Here is a 21616-nt window from a genome sequence, read left to right as displayed (position 1 = left end):
AATTTAATTTAATTTAATTTAATTATTTGTACTGTGGCCAATTGAGAAAAAAATTATTTCTTTAGGCGCTAATTGGTAAGTTTCATTTTTGTTTATGACAATTGCTGGTGAAAAGAATTGAGGACTTTTATGTTATATAAAAGGTCACTTCCGGGATGAGCGGAAAGATTCAAGTTCAAAACTGTTGTTCTTATTTAGTAACACTAATGATATTGACCTTAAAAATGATTTTAAAAAATGCTGCTTTTATTTTGCTCAAACAAAAAGCATGCCATGCATGCATTTATATGTTAGCAGATGATCTATTTTGAGATGATGCTTTAAATGCTGCTCTGTGTTTTTTTAGGTGACTTTATCAGCCTGGCAGGAGTTTGATGCTCAGCAGGCGTCAGTGAGGGAGTTTGTGGGTAAAGTGCGATCCGTCACAGAGAGAGAGATGAACTTCAGCAGTCCAGAGAGCCTGAGCTCAGAGCTGGAGCAAACCAAGGTGAGAACAACACCACATCACCAGGGGCTCCATATAATCAATCAGCTTTAATTAAACACCAGCATCTTTATTTTCAACACAGAAGAGCTGCGAGAGCCTCCACAATCAGTAACACATCAATTTGAGGCTTCAGAATCATGCATAAATTAATTTTCTGTCATCATTTACTCACCCTTTACTTGTTTTAAACCTTTTTGAGTTTCTTTGTTCTGTTGAACACAAAGGAGGATATTTTGAAAAATGTTGAAAATCGGTAAACATCGACTTCCATTGGTTTTTCCTACTATAGAAGTCAATGGTTACAAGTTTTCAGCATCCTTCAAAATATCTTCTTTTGTTCAACAGAAAAAAAAAGAAAGGGAATAAAGTGTGCGTTAATTTTTTTTTTATTTATGGGTAAACTATCCTTAAGCATTAACACACTAGTAATGATTAACGTATAGCATAAGTGCATTTTAATCATTTAAGGATTCACATTCATTCATTCATTTTCTTGTCGGCTTAGTCCCCTTATTAATCCGGGGTCGCCACAGCGGAATGAACCGTCAACTTATCCAGCAAGTTTTTACGCAGCGGATGCCCTTCCAGTCGCAACCCATCTCTGGGAAACATCCACACACACATTCACACACACACTCATACACTATGGACAATTTAGCCTACCCAATTCACCTGTACCGCATGTCTTTGGACTGTGGGGGAAACCGGAGCACCCGGAGTAAACCCAAGCGAAGGCAGGGAGAACATGCAAACTCCTCACAGAAACCCCAACTGAGGCGAGGTTCGAACCAGCGACCTTCTTGCTGTGAGGCGACAGCACTACCTACTGCGTCACTGCCTCGCCCCTAGTAATTTTTTTTTTATCACAGTATGTTTATTGCACACTCAGACAAGGCAAGATACAATAACGAAGACACAATAATACAATATAATTAGTAATAAAACAAATTCAAAATAAAAGTGTGGTCAATGAATTCATGCGAAACCACAGCAATTAACATTTATAGTAAGAACAAAAAAATACTGTGGAAGTCACTGGAAGTTTATTCCAGTTGTCACATGAAGGGGACGCTGACAATGAAAGGGCAGATTCAAAAGCAGATTTAATTAAGAGGAATGGTCAGGCAAGCAGTGGTCAACACAGGGGCAAATCAGGTACATGCAGAGAATACAGAGTCATAGTCAAAAAACAGATGAGTGGTCAGAAAGCATGCAGCAGACAGGAATAAACGCTAAAATAAAGCGAGGATCAAACATGGCAAGACAAGGCAAAGGAAATGCGATGTAAAGTTCACAAACAGATAAAACAGACTCAGCAATGAGAGTGCCAAAGTGAGCCATATACAGTTGAAGTCAGAATTAATAGCGCCCTGTTTATTTATTTTTTTCCAATTTCTGTTTAACGGAGATACTTTTTCAACACATTTCGAAACATGATAGTTTTAATAGTTTTTTTTTGATAGTTGGCTAACACACTTAACCACGCCCCTCCAACTGTCAGCTTTGACAGCAAACAGAAATGGTGAGGCGGAGGAGTCTGTTAGGTTGTAGTAGCTCTCCTCAAACCCTTTTCCAGATCTCTCTGAATGAAATGCCTACTTTACCACATCCAATCAGCTTGCAGTACAAAAAACAATCCACGCCCACTGTTTACTCATTTAATATTCTGTTTATCTAGGAACAGCATCACAATACAAAAAAAAATGGGCGCAGCTTCTGGTTCATGCGAACTTTAACATCTGTCTGTATGAGCTCAGTGGATGCCTCATTTTAGCAAGCCATTTTAGCACAGCCAGTGTATACTAAGCTGGATCATATTGAATTAAAAGCAGTTTTTTTATATGTGTTTAGTTTATTCTGCCTCACACAAAGAAAGCACGCTTCATTCTCCCTTCATTTGTTCCCGCAGGATCTCCTGAAACAGTGTGAAACGGAGGTCAGACAGGTGAACACACTTCTGAAAAGGGCCACAGAAATCCAACTGGGCCCCAAAAACCAGTCTCTTCTTCAGGATCAAGCACGAGCTTTGAGCGAACAAGTGGACAAAGTAGAGAAAGGACTCAAGCGAGAGTAATACCCTACTTTATCATATGGATTTTACATTAGGATTATTAAGATGAATGCATTAGAAGTCATACTCTAAGTGAATAAATAAAGCAGCTGTAAGAGAGTGTTTTGATGACTGTCTGGTTTTTCAGTGTGAAGACTTTGGAGGGAATGAAAAGTCAGTGGGATTTGTTCGGGAGTGAGTTTGAAGCGTTTTCCTCATGGATAATGGAGAGAGAAAGAGAAATGGATGCCTTAAAAAGCTCCAGCATACCTTTGGACCAGCAGATCTGTACTGTACAGGTGCAAAAATGTATATTTTATTGCAAATTAAAATTCTTTCTGATGTATATCTAATCATTTAGTTATTCATCATCATTATTATTATTATTATTATTATTATTATTATTATTATTATTATTATTGCTTTTATATTATTGACTGCATGACTTTTTTTTTTCAAATATAGTTATATACAGTGTGACCCTGTGCCATAAACCATTTCAAAGTTTATTAAATACGCTAAATATTGAGAAAATCTCCATTAAAGTAAAAATAGTTCTTAGCAATGGATATTACCAATCAAAAAATAGGGTTTTGTCTTACAAAATAGAAATAATTATAAATCTATAAATAAATAATATAAAATAGATCTTTACATAATATTTTAATGCTTTAATAAGGCTGTAATGCTAATTTTAACTTTATCTCTTTGTATTTTTAGCTATTCCCACAAATATAATTAAGCAACATAATTTTAAAACAATAATTTTTATTATTTTTATAGGAGTTATTTTTTGTCCAAAGTCACGTAGTTTTATTATTAATTATTATTTTATTTATATGCAGTGTAGTTTATAGTGCAGTTATTAATATTATTTAGTAACAATTAATTAACTAAATTAACTATTCATTTAATTTAATTAGTTGTTAAAGATATTGTTGTGTATCTCTATAGTTCATTAATAATTAGTTATATAAATATTAACATGTATTAAATGATTTACAATACAAAACAATAACAAATGTTTTCATATGCTGTATTTGGAAATCAGGGTGATTCCACCAACTTTTCTGAAGTTACATTAGTATTGTTTTGTCAAAAAATAAATACAAGCTTCTCTGTATTAACATTAATTTAATTTAAAATACATTTTTATCACAAAAACTACAACCTGTGAATAACTATACATAGCTATAAATACAAAATAAAAGTCACATTTTCAAGTGCTCCCTTAATTTTCTCCATAGCTCTATATACAAAAATGATATATTTGTTATAAAACTTTTATTTATTTGAAGTTATTTATTGTAATCCATTAATAAACTGACCAGTTTTTTACTAAATTAACTGCAACTTTAATGACAAGGAAAGTGTCACTAACCTCACGGTTTCCATCTCTTATATTTCCGGTGGGTAGACCATCAGAGACGGTCTGCAGGAGAGATCAGAGGTCCTGTCTAATCTGGAGGAAAAGTCTCAATCGCTCGTCCAGTTTGTGTCATCTGGCGAATCTGCACGAATCAAAGCCCGGCTGACACAGATCGGCAGATACTGGGAGGAGCTTAAGGAGAGTGTGGACCACCTGAGTGGACAGCTGGAGGAAAGCTCCTCCCACCAGACTAAGTTTAACTCCAATCTACAACAGGTACAATTTAAACATGCATTTATCTTTCTAATGTCTAATATTCCCCACAGTCAGGGGGGAAAATGTCAACCCAAGCTCATTCTGAAAACGTAGTCCCGCGGACATTTCTGGAGACAGCGGAATACGTCCCGGGGGGTACGTACGGCCGCGTTTATTTTTTTCAAGCGAACGCTGCGGGGCGGTGTGACGCTGTTCCCTTTTGCGCTTGCCTTACCTCCTTGTGAAGGGCTTCCCCGCTGCAACCCATTTGTCCACTCAGCTCAGCGCGTACGTCGGCAGGCTCGAGATGCGGAGAGGGGTCGACCATGGCGACCGGTTTCGAGTCCGGGAAAGAGCAGCTCCAGCAATCAGGTAAGACAAAAACAGAATCCCAAAAATTAAGTGAACGAGTTTCGTAACAGGGTGAGAATGCGGCGAAATCCGAAAACGCGGTGGAATAATAAAAATCAGGGCTTTTAATTTTTTGGACGGCTTTTGTGAACTGTTGCTCGGGTTTAGGGAAGCGAGCGGGCTGGCGGGTCGATCGGTAAAATCGGTTGGGTTCAGGGAAGGAGGAGGGCGAGTCGGCCGATTGGCCGGTCGCGCAGTCAATCATCCGGTCAGTCGGATAGCTGCCTCCGGCGGGTTCACGGTTCGCGCTCGCGAGAGGCGTCTGAGGTGCGAAAAAGCGAGCAACAGCGGCCTCTCGCGGATTCGCGAAAACAAACAAAAACTGCAGCCGTACGTACCCGCCGGGACGTATTCCGCGGTCTCCAGAAACGTCCGCGGGACTACGTTTCCACAATGAGCCCGGGTTGGAAAATGTACAATGGTCATAATAAACAAAATTGGGTTGCGATGTTAGATTTCCCGAAAAGATGCTCTTTATTCGACAACCAAACACGGACACTCACTTGAGATTAATTAACTGGATTTATTGTAGTGGAAAAATATTAAGCATCTCTTCAGGGTGGCAAAATAACAAACAAAGGAATCTCCAAAGAAAATAAGCTAAATTACCTATAAATATTTAAAGAAAATACAACAAGCTTACCTCACTTTCTGATCATAAACAAAGTCAGTATTATCTTTTTTTAATGAACCCAAAGCGTTATCCAAATAAATAGGCAGGCTTCTACTACATACTCAAATTCTCAAAAGTGTTTTCACATCTTGACATACATGTGGGCAATCTCTACAATGACAAAGTTTGGTCGTCGTTCAAAGGGGGAAATCCAGGAACTCTTTACTCTATTTTAGTCACATTAGACATGAGCTCATCGAGTGCTGCTTGTAGTTTCATTTTATAGTTCACCCTTTGACCAGCAGACAGTCTGTCAGCCAATCACAGTCTGGACCGTATTACCATAGGAACCTACAGCATGGGATGACAAACAACACAGAAAGGAGGGACAAGAAAATACATAGAATGCAATATATATTTAATTCATTTAACCTTTATTTCTAACGCGCTTTACAATGTAGATTGTGTCAAAGCAGCTTAACATAGTAGTTCTAGTAAATTGAAACTGTCAGTCCAGTTTTCAGAGTTAAAGTTCAGTTTAGTTCAGTTCAGTGTGGTTTAGTTTTCACTGCTAAAAGTCCAAACACTGAGAGCAAATCCATCGATGCGCAGCTCCACAAGTCCCAAACCAAGCAAGTTAGTGGCCACAGTGGTGGGGAACAAACTTCACCAATTGACGAATGTGAAGGGGAAAAAAAAACCTTGAAAGAAACCAGGCTCAGTTGGGCACGACTATTTCTCCTCTGGCCAAACTTCTTGTTCAGAGCTGCAGTATAGGCGCCAGAGGCTGGAGAACGCTGGACATCGATCTTGGAGAAGCTACAGGTTTGACTAGGTCACCGGCGGGTGTTCAAGCTTACCCACGGGATCATTGCGAAGACTCGTCTGTCCATGGGGTCTTTCAGGAATCAGTCTCATGCTCTCCACTCCTCCATGATCGCCACAGCATCTGCTTAGGATACAGCCTGGTCCAGGATTATGGATACCTCTAGAAGTCCTCTATGGTTGGCACCATCTCTTCACAGGTCTTGAATCACATCAATGGCACTGCATAATCTCCAGAGGCCTCGGGATGAGTATCCCTAAGTGGAAAAGAGAATAAAGAAAACAATTAGCGGAGCTGTTGTTCATAGTGTATTTAAACACAAGATACTGGGGTGGGGTGCTCGGGGGTGAGGCGTCTGAAAAACACTGTTGAGAACTGGGTTATTAACTCTACTGTGGTGTTAGTAACTGTTCTATGGAACGGGTTTCAGGTGGCTGTTGTGATTGGATACTATATCAAAGTGACCCGGCTGGTATTACAGACTGTACCAAAAAGTTGAGGACCGGAGGGTGAAATCCCAGGAGTTTTCCAGGAGAAATAACAAAACAGGAGGGTGGCGGGAGATGAGTCTAAAACACGAAAGAATCCCGGGAAAAACATGAGTGTTTTTAGATTTTTTTAGATTAGATTCAACTTTATTGTCATTACACATGTACAAGTACAATGCAACGAAATGCAGTTTAGGTCTAACCAGCAGTGCAATAGCAGCAAGTGCAGGATACAGGAATAAGTTATAAAGTGCAGTTATAGAAAACTATGGTGATATTTACAGATGGATGTACTATGAACATTATATACAGGTTGGATAAGCTATGAGCAGATTTACAATATATGAATATATGTGCAGGTTGCTATTAATAATCAGTAGTGTGCAGATAGATAAACATGATTACAAGTGTATATGTTACAATATAAAATATGAGTATATGTACAGGGATAGATAAACATGATTACAAGTGTATATGTTACAATATATGAATATATGTGCAGGTTGCTATTAATAATCAGTAGTGAGCAGATAGATAAACATGATTACAAGTGTATATGTTACAATATTAAATATGAGTATATGTACAGGGATAGATAAACATGATTACAAGTGTATATGTTACAATATATGAATATATGTACAGGTTGCTATTAATAATCAGTAGTATGCAGATAAGTAAGCATGATTACAAGTGTATATGTACAGTGGGTGTGTACATAATTACAAATGTCCATATGCAGTGGGTATGTACAGTTCAATAAGTAAACAGTTCAATGTGGTGCAGTGAATGTGCAAATTTTAAATGTGCATATGTTAAACAGTGCAGTTATTGCGAGGAGTTTAAGTTAGAGGAGAGTGGGGGGGTGTATTGGGGGGCAGAGTTCAGAAGGGAGACAGCTCTGGGGAAAAAGCTGTTCCTCAGTCTGCTGGTTTTTGTCCGGGGGAGCCTGAAGCGCCTGCCGGAGGGCAGGAGAGAAAACAATCTGTGAGCGGGGTGAAATGTGTCCTTCAGAATACTGCGTGCTCGGCGCAAACAGTGCTTCTTCTGGATGTCCTCTATGGCTGGCAGTGTGGTCCCTGTGATGCGTTGGGCAGTTTTCACCACCCGCTGCAGTGCCTTACGCTCAGCAACAGAGCAGCTTCCATACCAGACTGTGACACAGTTTGTCAGGATGCTCTCTATTGTGCAGCGGTAGAAGTTCACCAAGACGGCTGATGAAAGCTGGTTCTTCTTCAGTTGCCTTAAGAAGAATAGGTGCTGGTGAGCCTTCTTGACCAGGCTGGAGGTGTTGGTGGTCCAGGAAAGGTCCTTTGAGATGTGGGTCCCCAGGAACTTAAAGGATGAGACAGGCTCAACGGCCATCCCATTGATGTGGATGGGATCATGTGAGCCTGTTCGTCCCTTTCTGAAGTCCACAATGAGCTCCTTGGTCTTGTTGGTGTTAAGGAGCAGATTATTGTCGGTGCACCAAGTGGCCAGATGCTGTATCTCCTCCCTGTAGGCCGTCTCATCATTGTTGCTGATTAGACCAATCACTGTGGTGTCATCTGCAAATTTGATGATGGTGTTGGATCTATTAACAGGCCTACAGTCAACGGTAAAAAGGGAGTAGACAGGAGTGTTGGTATACTTTACTACAAAGATAGATCTTTAATCTAGTTTTGAAATGAGAGAGTGTGTCTGAGCCTCGGACATTATCAGGAAGGCTATTTCAGAGTGTAGGAGCCATAAATGAAAAGGCTCGACCTCGTTCAGTAGACTTTGCTATTCTGGATACTGCCGAAACCCTGAGTTTTGAGATCTTAAAGAGCAGGTTGGATTGTAAGAGTGGGTTGGATTGTACATAATAAAAATAAAAAAACATTGGTCGTAACAATGTTCCATGATTTTCATTTAATTGTATCCCTAGAATGTTTAGTTTTTATGCTGAATATGTTAAAGAGAAAATTGGAGAATTATTGTAAATATTGAATTATTTAAAAACTGTTTAAATGAAGTCACTCAACTGTTTTTGCCATAAATTGTTGCAGACATGCTGTTAAATCATAAATACTATTCTTACTAAATCACTCTAATGTCTCATGATGAAAAATCAAACGGCATCTTTTTAAAAGGTACAATCAGAAGTTGAAGAGATCCAGAAGAAACTTGACAACCCCGTCACCTCCTGCATATCTTCATCCGAGACCTACAAAACTCTACAGAGTCACATGGTACGGATCCTGCATGGGACATTTCTCAGTCATTTGCAGCAGTTCAATGTGAATAAAAGATTTGTTTGGTTTTAGGATGTGTTTCAGAGTCTGGAGAAGCTGAAGGCCACGCTGCTGTCTCTGTCTGCTGGCGCCCGCAGGCTCAGCGAGAGGGAGAAGGCAGAGAGAGCCGTGGCGGCCCTACAGCAAAACTATGAGCAGTGTTTAAAACAGGCCAAGGAGAAACAGAACCAAACCGAGAGCCTTCTGTCACACTGGCAAAAGTATGCTTCTTTTCACTGTTTGCCTCATCTGACTTATTCAATTGAAAACAAGAGTAACTAGGGGTGCAGCGAGAGCTTAAAATACCTCTTCTGCTCAAGCTTGTTTTTCTTAGAGCATTGCATCAGTGGAATTTGATACCACAGTCTGTTTGATAATCTTTTAAGGAATTATATAAGTAATATATAAGTATAATTTTAAGAAATGGCTTCTTAATAATCAAAATTGTGAGCACTAGTTTTTTTGATATTGTTGTTGTGGTTGAGTCAGGCCCGGATTGGCTAATCGGGAGGACCGGGAGAATTCCCGGTGGGCCGGTCCGTTTTTTGGCCGCGAGGGCCGGTGTCGCTAGCTCCAGAATCTGTTGCTCTCAGCAGTCACACTTTTTAAATTTATTTATATACCTGACCACAGCCTTTTTATTCATTATTTTATCGCAACTCTTCTCTTTTTATCTATTTTAATGATAATAAAACTTAATTGTGTCTCTAAACCGTACACAGCTGTTGTGGTCCAGTGGTTAGCACGTTCGGTTAAGACTCCGTGGACCTGGGTTCGATCCTCGTTAGAGTAATTTATTGTTTTCATTTTTATTGTTAAGATATATAATACTGTTAGGGTTGTTGAACATTTGAAGTTCTAAAGCAGCTGTTTTCTCAAAAAAAAAGACGTGATAGTGTAATTAGCAACTGAATTGGAAATGACCTTACTTTAATATAGTCAGTCGTGAACTGAGGTGGGCCGGTCTGAGGCTTGAAACTCCAGGGCTGAAAAGGAGTCCCACTCCGGCCCTGGGTTGAGTATTCATTTGAGTATTGTTTATAGTTTCAATTATTACATTTAATTTCTATTTTTATTTAGGGCTGGGCAATAATGCAAAAAAACATCACAATGTCATGTTTCATATCATTTGATATCGATAAATATTAAATATTTAAACAATACATTTAGGATTATTAGGATTTTTTTAACCAATTTATTTTAATTTACCAACATTACTAAGGCAGTTTTAAAAGTGAAAAACAAAAATATTTAAACAAAATATCTGATCTTTTTAGAATAAAATAAACATTAGTGTTGGAGAGACTCTTAAAATAAGATAAATAAAATGTTACAAAGTGTGTGCAATGGTGAAGCGTAAACGCTGAACAATCGAAGCCAATTATTTTTTATTATTTTTTTTGTAATAATTTTTTTTAGGGGTTTTCACCTTTATTGATAGGACAGTGGAGATATAGAGACAGGAAAGTGTGGGGAGCAGAGATAGGGGAAGGATCAGCAAAGGACCTCGAGACGGGAATCGAACCACTAGGCTATTGGCGCCGACATTGAAGCCAATTTTAAGGTGTAAATAATAATGATACAGTAAACCTCAAACTCTGTAAACTACACAAATTATGATAATCAAATCTGAGCTTTCAAGTAAAGGAACCAACCATTATTATTCAAGTACATACTGCAACATTACAACTTGTGAAGTTGAATGACTATATTATCCCCTATGCTAAGAAATCTTTCAGATGGGGAGCTAGTGGCAGGGATGCACAAGAAAAGAAACCAAAAAGCCACTCTGGCGACATCTTTGCATACTTTTTCATTTACAATCTCCTCACTGCTGCTGTACGGCACTCGTTTTCACATGTGTGTTTATTTTGACCTAAAGTGACAAGCGTGTGCGTGGATTCCTTGACCATTTACAATGAACTTTGCTTGCATCAAGCATTTTCTCAGAGGATGACAAATTAACAAACCCTTGCTGCGGTTTTGATACAAGTTTATGGTAAAAAGCGCCGCAGTGTTTGGGTTGCGCTGTGTTTGTCTGAGGTAATTAGTCTGCCGCTATTACTAACGTTAAAATGTGTATATTCTGTACAAAGTGTGAAGCAGATTGGTTACTTCTACTTTTATGAATCGCGGTGCGCTCGCAGCATTCGGAAAAGTTCAGATGTTTTCAGCTAGGAGCGGCTGGAAAATATGCGCGGTTCATGTGTGTGCCACTTGCACAACATGTGCGCATAGCTCCCATATCTGTGTCGTGCAAGTTTAAATAAATAAATAAATAAATAAATAATGTAATAAATTGAAAATCAACATATAATCAACATTTTTAAATTGAACATTGAATTTAATTAAATTAAATCTGTAAAATCTTCATCAAACTTAATAAGAACAAGTTCTGTGAACTCAGGATTTCATTGTATTAAGGTCAACTTGAATTGACTAAGTTTGATTTCTAGTTCCCAGCGTGGTTTGTATACGGAAAATAAGTGTTAAATTAAATAAATAAATGTTATTTTGTGTGTTCCTGCAAAATGTAAATAACATTTCATTAAAAATAATGAATAAATTTATAATATAAAGTACTATATAGTCATTTTTAAAAATATAATATAATAACTATAAATAAAATGTATTATTATTATTATTATTTTGGTTAATAATTAAGTAATTATAATATTAATACATACAATTAAGTAAATTTATATTTTCATTTTTTTTAAATATTAAAAAATGTATTAATTAAATTAATATTTTAAAGCAATACGTTTACACAAATGTTTTAAGTTTTCTGAGCTAAGCAGGTTTTACAGTCTGAAAGCATCCCATTTTATTGCATATGTGAGTAAAATGGCTTCTGAACAACATGTGTAGGACAAGCTTTTGTTTATGGGGAATTGATTGGATGCTAGTTTGCCATTGGTGGATCTCATGTAAGAGACAGGTTGTCCCCGCCCTCGCACCAGTAAACACGCCATCAGAGGACAGATGGAACAGACATCATTTTACATTTTGTTTTTTTCAGGTATGAAAAGGATTGGTCTGCACTGAAGTCATGTCTGGAGAGATGTGAAGCTGCGTGTGGCCCTGACAGTCAGTCTCTGCCAGTCGACAAACTAAAGCTGGATGGAGAATTGCTGGAACTAAAAGTAATACGTTTTTAAAACATTATTCACAATGCAATTCAGTTCTGGAATGTGTCATTTTTCTTTCGAAGTCAAGATGTAATAGGGGCTTATTTTATTTTTTATGTTAGCTCATTTTGGATGTACTGTACTGGAATTATGAAATATGAATAATTAAATGGATAGTTCATTGAATAAACTAACGAATGAGTGAACTAACGAATGAACTAACGAACGAACAATCAAACTAACTAACAAACTATCAAACTAACAAACTAAATAAATAAAAAACACAGAAATCAATAGTAGCTAGAAACTGTTTTAAGTTTAGGCTGAACTTACCTTAAATGTATTTATGTTATTTTTCATTTCTTTTCTTGAAATTCTAATAAATCTGGTTATTAAATGGGTAGTTCAGCAACCCCACCATGCCTTCAAGAATATACATACATAACAGTTCATTTTACACAATTTAAAAGTATATTTGAGCTCCTATTTACTTAAACACAATAATAAATAAATACCATGGCAGCCAATGGGAACCAGAAACTGAATTTTTGTCTGAATTTATATTTTTGGTTGAACTAGCCAATATTCATTTAATTTCTGCCTTTTTTTTTTGTTTGTTTGTTTGAAAACATTGAAAACAGCACATTTTATCAAATTTAGATAGTAAAAACAACTTTTTCTGTTGAAAATTGTGCAGCTAAATTGGATCGGTTTCATATTATTTATTAATTTTCTTAAATGTTGTTGTTTTGAAGCACCTGCAAACTGAGCTTGAGTCCCTGGAGGTAGTTTATAACAGACTCGGGGCCCAAACACCGTCCCTTTACACCACTGCATCAGATGAACGCGTGAAAACACTCAAAGAAGACCATCAACAGCTGGAGAAAAGATGGATGTGTCAGACAACAGCTATACCTCACAGGTCAGTTATTATAGGTAGAAGAGTTTACATTAGGGCTGCACGATACTGGAAATCTGACGTTGCGATATGTCGTTTTTCTGCAAAATATTATGTGATTTCAATACAATTTTACCAGATGACTTGATATGCTCTATTTGGAAAGAATGCAGTAATGTAAATTGACTGGGATGATTTTGTAGGGGAGTGAATCATGCATAAAATATAATAAACTATTTACAAGTACATACTGTATTGACCTTAATTGCTGTCTCATTCACATCCATTGATTTTTAGACCTTACTAAAGCTCATTATGCTGCTTGATGTTGTAAACTGATATTTTCTTTGTTCATTCATTTTCTTAGTCTCTTTATTAATCAGGTGTCGTCACAGCGGGATGAACCGCTAATATTTTCTTATTGTATTATTCTACTTTTTACAGAATGTATAGTTACACCCCATTCACACGGGGCTTCAGCGTCAACGCTTCCCATTCACTTTTAATGGGTGATGTCAGGAGTTGCCGAACTGCATTGTGGATCCGTCGGCGCCGCTTCAAAGGTGTTGTTTGCTGCCGAAGTTGGGACTAGCTCAACTTTTCAAGCGTCGACGGAAGCGCCAGCCAATCAGATTGTTGTATGCAAATACACCAGCTAGACAGTGGCCTATTACTGACTAAATTTCATTGGCTGACGCTGCTATGATGATCGCGGCAGCCCCAACTTTAGACACGCCTTCAGTCAAGCGCTGACGCTGAAGCCCCGTGTGAATGGGGCTTTATGAACACACTTGTTTGTTGAGCAAGTAATTTGACCGTTTTCTGCCGTTTATAATTCCTAGTCATTTCTCCGTATATATATATATATATAGTCTTCACTGTTTAAATAATTCTCAAAAGTGATTCTTTAAAATATGTACAATTGCTTGCGCCTAAATAACTTTTTAAAAATGCCCACACAGTCACAGACCGTAAACACATGCAAATTATTAATCCTTTTACACACTATGGTTACACTTTTGCAATATCACTCCTGAAATGACATTTTGCAGCACTAAATTACATGCTTAATAATATATATGTTAGCTATGTTCTTTGAGAATGTTTTTGTTTGTATTATTATAATGTCTGACAAAGTAAATCAAACTGTTGATTTAGAATCCAGGTCCTTCAGCAGCATCTGTCCCAGGTTGATCAGTTTGATCAGGCTCTTCAGAAGTTTTTCAAATGGGGAGAGTCTTTTCTGTCTTCTCTACACTCCTCCTCTCACACTGATATCACTGATCTTCAGCCTTCCACCAATGATATCAAGGTACGCTTCATCTTCAGAGCCACTGAGAAACAACACCAGATGACTTTTATGGACACGTTTGTCTAGAATGGTTTTACCATCTATATTTTATATAAATATTACGCATGTTTCATGTTTACTCATTTAGTATTTTCATAATAAACTAATTTGACTTATTTACTTGTTTAGCCATTCAAATTTTAATACACACCATTTTCATGGGGTTTGTTAAAAAATGGTATTTTGAGTCCAAAACATTGAAAATATAGAAATATTTTTGGATCCTAATCATTACTGATCATTAATTTCCTTTCTCCAAGAAGATAGGCTATATTAGTTTAAGATTGCTAGATTTGAATTAAAGTTTGAAATTGTTATTTTAAATGTTCATTCAGGAATAAAACTTGTATTATAAAAAAATGTATCATTCATTGTTTTCACAAATATATTAAGCAGCCAAAATGGTTTCAACATTGATATTGAGAATCATTTTAGTATATCAGATAGTTTTCTGGAGAATTCAGCATACTGTTTTAAGCCTGGTTGAGCTAATATGACTTATTCTAAAAACACTGAAATACTTGACAACACCATGTGCAAATATTAGGTATTTTTTTTATGCAGTTACAGGATTTTATTGTAAGAAATATACAGTTGTAGGCAAAATTATTAGCTATTTTGTGAAATGTTTTGTTTCAAGTAGTCTTCACAGTATCTTTTCACATATGTATATATATATATATATATATATATATATATATATATATATATATATATATATATTTATTTTTATTTATTTTTTTTCTTTTTGGAGAGAGTCTTACTTCTTTAAATTTGGCTGCTTGGAATAAACAAATTTTAATTCATAAGGTCAATATTATTAGCCTCCTTAACCCTTTAACTACCCCACCAAGGAAAAAAAATTGCACTGCATTTCTTAACTCCTAATGATGCTAGTTACCACACTCAATTTTCTTTTCTTTCAACACATGCCATAATTTCTAAAATATCAGCCTTTACCAAATGGTTGACATGTCGGTTTATGTTAAAAGTACCAACTTAATACATATACTAGTGTAAGACCAATTTGTTTTTAAACATTTAAAATAAAGCCTTTTTGAATACTAAATCATCTTTTTTTAAGTATGCCATAAAATATTTCAGATTTTCATTTAAAATGCAAACTACAACCAAAATCAAGTGTAGTAGTGCAACAGGATTATGTTTGTTTAATTTTTTTGTGTGTGTAAACCAACAATGCTGTGTGTGTAAGCCATTATTTAAATCAGTCATTCTTTAAATTATTTTAATGGTCATTATCTTAAACAGTCAATAGGTTAAGACATTTTTTTTTCATTGCCAGCAGAACAAATCAATGACTGTTGTCCAATGACTTACCTAAATTTGAAGAGTTAACCTAATTACCTAATTAGTTAATTAGTAACCTAATTAGTTAAGCCTTTAAATTTGCCTTAAAATACTACTATCTTGCAAATAACTATTAAAATAGTACATACTGTCATCATGGCAAAACAAAAGAAATTAGTTATTAGAAATTAGTCCATGTTTGAAAAAAAATAAACATCATTTGTAGAAAGATTTGAAGGTTATGGAGGGCTAAGCATTTTGCCTTCAATTGTTTATAGGACATTACTGTGACACAAAAATGCATTTATCATAATCAAAAACAATATTTTTACTGACTTTTAAAACAGATTTATTGTTTAACATGTTAAGTTGAGAACCCTAAAGTCAACCCCCTGGGGTATGAATAATTTCAGGCTTGACTGTATATATAAACCAAGTAAAAGAGTGCTTATATTACAAGACAATAAAATTGTATCATTTTCCTCACCAGGAAAAAAGAGAAGCTCTCCTAAAGCAAAGCATCGTCCGGCAGAATCTTCAGCAGCAAACTAAAACCCTGTGTGACGTTTGTGAGCCAGCTGAAGTCCAGCATCTTCAGGGAAGGTGGGAGAGCTCCTTACAGCCGTACCTGGAGGCCCATCAGCTGGTTGAACTTCGAGGAGAGAGTTTGGAGAAACTGGAGGCCTTTCTACACACCCACAGTGTGGCAGCGGGCGTTCTCCAGGGCCTCAGACAGACCGTGGAGAGCGCTGGGAGTTGGGATAAAAGCCGGGTGGAAGAGCTGCAGAGAGAGCTGGAAGCCATCGTTCCGGATATCAGCCGCCTTGAAACGCTCGCCGTGAATTTGGACGGCAACCTGTGTAAATCTCACCTGCACTTAATGAGCGGGAAAGAGACACGGTCCTCGTGTCGTTCACTGGCTGACTCCTTGAGCGCTGAATTGGACGCCGTGAGAAACCTACTGGGCTCCAAACAAAGCGAAGCTGAGGCTCTCGGTGCTCTTTGGAGCTCCTTCAGACAGCGTAAAGAACAGCTGCTGAAAACTGTGGAGGATATTGAGGAGAAGGCGGATCAACAGGGCCTGAAGGAGCCCAATGTGCTTACTCTACAGCAGAGGTATGGATTGTGATTATCAATGTGGTTGTTTATGTGAGGGATATTTAACAGATTGCCATGAGTTGTAAATGCATGACATTTAGGCAAAGAACTGCCCGATGCAAAGCAGAAGTGCATTTAAAGGTGTTGTATGTACATTTTTGACTCTTCTAAAACATAAAAAAGTTTGCAGATACAGCAGGGAAAATAAAAATTTAACACGTCACCATTTTTCTCAGAAAACATATTTCTTAAGGTGCCTTTGAAGTTTTTTTTCTGGGTGTTGGTAACAACCAAAGAAATCCATATATGCAAAGAAAAGGAATCGGATTAGTTTACAAATGAAGTTATGCATAATAAAAGGAAATAATGCTTGGAAAAAAGTATTGAACACATGAAGAAAGGGAGGTGTAGAAAGGCAGTGAAAGCCCAGACAGCAGCTGAAATCTCTCAGTAGTTCTTCAGCAACCTTCTGCCCTTCCTCAGTGTAAATTAATATTTGGTGCTTCAGTCCAACATCTACATGAGCAGGATGATGAAGATGAAAGCAGGATGAACATTTCAGCAAGACAATGATCCAAAACACAGCCAATAAAACTCTTAAAGGCTTTCAGAGAAAGAAAATCAAGCTGTAGAATGGCCCAGCCAATCACCTGACTTGAACCCAATATAAAATACAAATTACACTTGTTCAAGTCTGTGAAAAACTCACACCTGAGCAATGCATGTGACTTCATTCTCCATATGAGAGGCGTCTTTAATCTGCCTTCACCAAAAAAGCCTTTTATATAAAGTGAAGAGTTTAGATGCAAAAACCTCTAAATGCCGTCTGAAATTTTCTTCTAAAATTAGCATTTTTACCAGGCTGTGTGTATGTTCAGTGATTTCCTTTTTATGGCAAGGAATAAATTATTTTCATAATCTTCAAAGTGAAATAACTCAACATAACCAAAGGAGGCTAAGAATAATGCTCATTTTCGATTGAAATTTCTGAGGGTTTTTGCATTTTAACTCATTTAAAAAAAAAAAAAAAATCTGTTTTGTTTTATTCTTATGTTTTTATTGTTTGGGTTTTTACCAGCATCTGGTTCAATTTCATGTCAACAGCTCCTTTAAAAATATTATTTCCAGGAAAAAACTTGATGTGTTCAATACTTATTTTGCCTACTGTATTTAAGAAACACACACACACACGCGGTTATTCTCCTATTCACGGTTATTTTAGTCGGTTATTCTCCTATGAAAATATTTGTTCCATGACAGAATGTCAATATTATTTGTCATTTCAGTTATAAAAATACATTTTTTGTCTCTCTACACATTCTGGTCAACTAATACATTGGTTATATAAAGGAAAAAATTGTAAAAAGTGATGTCCCTTCCTCTAGCGTAAAACTTTGGAAGGCATGCCATGATTCTTCTCGCATTCATTTGTACAAAACTTTTAGGATACAACAATAGTACACTGTAAAAAATGGCTGTAATATTAAAAAATGTGGCTGTACTACAGTAAAATATACAAATTTACGGTAAATTAACAATTGACCCTTTGCTAAGCCATACCCGAAATTCGTGGCATAGCAACCGTAGTTACACGCAGGAGGTCTTTCAAGCTTTCGAGCAAGGGAAACAAGCCAAAGCGTTGCGCATATAGATCAAATCTGATATCTGGTATCCTAAAAGTTTGGATGGGTAATATAATAAGGAAATATCAGTTTGCAACATCAAACAGCGAAACGAGCAGTTTTTAATGTCTAAAAATGAATGGAAGTGAATGAGACCGGAAGTCTCGAGCCAAAAAGATTCAAATGGGAGCGCCCGCTCATCGGCGGAGAATAAGGTGAATAGAAAACAGTATAAAAAGCACACAAACATACTGACAGTAATAGGTACTGTACATTGTTATGGGTCAATGATGCTAATATTCGGCACAAATCCATCAATTTCCTCTTTCTGGCTGCTCTTTCTATGAATGAATTATGTAGAAGCATTTTCCATGTGCGTTTCCTTGTCGGTTAGTAACGCTATATTTCATTGCATAACAATTAATCTACCAGGCTTTTTGGCTAAAAATAGAGAAATCACGGTTTAATTAGTTATTATTAGATTATTTTTATATTTCACGTCTCATGCTGTGCATGAACTAAGCTGTTGAATGGTCAGCGGAATGAGGCAGCTAGGCTAACCTAGCTTCAATTTTGAATAAATTATTCTCTAATTGGTTGCGTATTGTGTCGCTAATATCCTCCTGTAAGGCACACTGCAGTCCTTTTTTGTCTGGCTTTCTCTGATATTTCACCTGTTCGCCAAAAATGACTAGTTATATCCCTGAGAATGTCTAACACCACCGCACACACATTGTAATAGACGTGCCAGGCACGAAAGCTTGACAGGCGTAACAACAGTAACTAAGGAGGACGGAGTTTAGCGAAGGGTCATTTACAGTTGTTTGCAGCACAGTTGTAATTGTTCATAGTGCGCTTGTACATTTAGCCAGTAATACTTTAAAAATTGCCAGTAATACTGTATTAATTTACAGTACGCTTGTAAATTTTAAATATATTTGTGTTGTAATACTGCTGCACTGTTGTAATTGTTAATTTACTGTGAACTTATACATTTTACAGTATTACTGGCAACCAAATGGTTATTAATTAATTAATTAGCCAGTAATAGTGTAAATTTTCACCATTTTTTACAGTGTAAGAAAATTACAATACAAAACTCTGTTATTGTGATGTTTCAGGGAATTTGTGACTTTAAAAAAACTAATATAATGGAAATAAAGTCAATTTTAGACATGCCAGACCATGCCAACAGTCAGTCGGGTGACAACAGAGGATCCATGTGCAGATTTATTAAGAGACTAGTCGGACAGGCAATGGTCAAACAGGAGCAAACAGTAACATGAGGGTAATCCAAAAGGAACAGGTAGCAAGACAACATAAAACAATGACCAAAGCAAAGATCAATAATCACGAAAGGACAAGGCAAGGAAACCGCTTAGTAATGTTACAGGGGAACAAGTCTCAGAAAAGCCTGCATGCGTGTGTGCTGTTTATATGGTCTATCTGATTATAAGCTTCAAGGTGTGTGTGTGTAATCAGGGGGAATCAGGAACTGGTGTTTCTGAGGTGCATGATGGGAGTTGTAGTTTATTTAAATGGCATATGTGTTGTTCTCCAGCGATCTGCATAGGCTAGATTGCTGATGATTGTGACACCATGTGGTATCTGGCATCATGAGATAAGGCACAAAATGGCGGAAAATGTCAACTCTGTTATTGTCAACTCTGTTATGCTTTACTCTATAGAGGAAACTCTTTTCTTGTGATGTGTTTAGGCTTCGGTTTTTCAATCAGCTGGAAGATGAGCTCCAGTCTCACCAGCATGAGGAGCAGTGGCTCAGGGATAAAGGTCAACAGCTCGCTCACAGAGATGCTGAGCTGGGCAGTGAAGTGCTAAGAGAGATTAACCTGCTTCAGACTACCTGGGAGGACACTAAGAAACTCATTACTGAGAGGTGAGCTGGCAGAAATCGGCTCTTATACTGTTTTTTGGGATGTTTGGCTTTTAATCGTGTGATATATGATATATGTAGTAAATGTTTTAAAAAATAAAGTGTTCTTGGATCAACTCATATTAGAGGTTTTGACAAATGGGGTTTGTCATTGGCAAATTCTTACATTTATGTGAATGGTTTCCCCAGTGTTAGACATTAGATTCCATCTTAAATTAAATTAAATTAAATTAAATTAAATTAAATTAAATTAAATTAAATTAAATTAAATTAAATTTTATTTTATTTTATTTTATTTTATTTTATTTTATTTTATTTTATCATTAATTCATTCATTTTCTTGTCGGCTTAGTCCCTTTATTAATCTGGGGTCGCCACAGCGGAATGAACCGCCAACTTATCCAGCACGTTTTTACGCAGCGGATGCCCTTCCAGCCGCAACCCATCTCTCGGAAACATCCACACACACACACACTCATACACTATGAACAATTTAGCCTACCCAATTCACCTGTACCGCATGTCTTTGGACTGTGGGGTAAACCGGAGCACCCGGAGGAAACCCACGCGAACGCAAGGAGGACATGCAAACTCTACACAAAAACGCCATCTGAGCCGAGGTTCGAGCCAGCGACCCAGCGACCTTTTTGCCGTGAGGCGACAGCACTAGACTGCGCCACTGCGTCGCCCTTAATTTAATTTAATTTAATTTAATTTAATTTAATTTAATTTAATTTAATTTAATTTAATTTAATTTAATTTAATTTAATTTAATTTTATTTTATTTTATTTTATTTTATTTTACTTTATTTTACTTTATTTTACTTTATTTTACTTTATTTTACTCAACATTTATTCTGTGATACATTATAGACCAGGACACAAAATAAAATGAGCTTTTTATAAAATATAAGTGGATTATTTTGCCTAATTTGATCAGGCTTGGTTGGTAACTCGATCTAAAATATTGAGCATCACTGCATGAGGATTTCATAGCTTTTTCATTTTCGTTTAGTTAGGCAAAAGTGATTTTCAGTGTCTAACTGATGTTGCTACATGATTTTGTTGCAGACAAGAGCAAAGCAGTGCTTTAGTAGACCTCATGAAAGACTACCAGACTCTGAAGTCTTCAATAAACTCCATTTTGGAAAGCGCTGATGCAATAGCCGATATTAAATCTGTCCTGAAAGATCAAGAGGACACGCGGAGATCCTTGTTGAAGGTAAAACCTGTCTGTCTGTCTGTCTGTCTGTCTGTCTGTCTGTCTGTCTGTCTGTCTGTCTGTCTTTCATGCAAAATAAACAAATGCAAATAAACACTTGAATGTCGGTCTTCAATGATCTTTCTTTCTGTAGCATGAAGCTGTAAAAGCAGACATGGCCAGTCACCAGGATGTACTAGACCGATTCTCCAGTAAAGGGAAGAAGCTTTTAAGTGAATTAAACAAGATCCCTGATTGTGACACACAGATTGTGAAGACAGAAATAGATGCTACAGTGGACCAGTGGCTTGATGTGAGTTTACCTAAAAGCCAAATATTCATTAGTATAGTTTTCA

The 21616-nt window shown here is 36.8% G+C and overlaps 1 protein-coding gene across 1 annotated transcript in view; it reads left to right on the top strand.

Annotated features, from left to right (window-relative positions):
- The window catches only part of syne1b (spectrin repeat containing, nuclear envelope 1b), a 329470-nt gene that overhangs the window by 104806 nt on the left and 203048 nt on the right, over positions 1 to 21616 (top strand). The window contains exons 33-45 of the mRNA XM_017351755.4: positions 347 to 487; positions 2397 to 2557; positions 2686 to 2836; positions 3955 to 4182; positions 8617 to 8715; positions 8791 to 8978; positions 11780 to 11903; positions 12644 to 12810; positions 13945 to 14098; positions 15936 to 16561; positions 19883 to 20062; positions 21131 to 21281; positions 21415 to 21573. Of these exons, the coding sequence (XP_017207244.3) occupies positions 347 to 487; positions 2397 to 2557; positions 2686 to 2836; positions 3955 to 4182; positions 8617 to 8715; positions 8791 to 8978; positions 11780 to 11903; positions 12644 to 12810; positions 13945 to 14098; positions 15936 to 16561; positions 19883 to 20062; positions 21131 to 21281; positions 21415 to 21573 (2529 nt within the window). The remainder of the gene's footprint in view (positions 1 to 346; positions 488 to 2396; positions 2558 to 2685; positions 2837 to 3954; positions 4183 to 8616; positions 8716 to 8790; positions 8979 to 11779; positions 11904 to 12643; positions 12811 to 13944; positions 14099 to 15935; positions 16562 to 19882; positions 20063 to 21130; positions 21282 to 21414; positions 21574 to 21616) is intronic.

Source organism: Danio rerio, chromosome 17 (genome assembly GCF_049306965.1).
Source record: "Danio rerio strain Tuebingen ecotype United States chromosome 17, GRCz12tu, whole genome shotgun sequence".
Taxonomy (NCBI): domain Eukaryota; kingdom Metazoa; phylum Chordata; class Actinopteri; order Cypriniformes; family Danionidae; genus Danio; species Danio rerio.
Note: the sequence above shows the minus strand (reverse complement) of the source record. Positions and strands in the feature narration are given on the sequence as shown.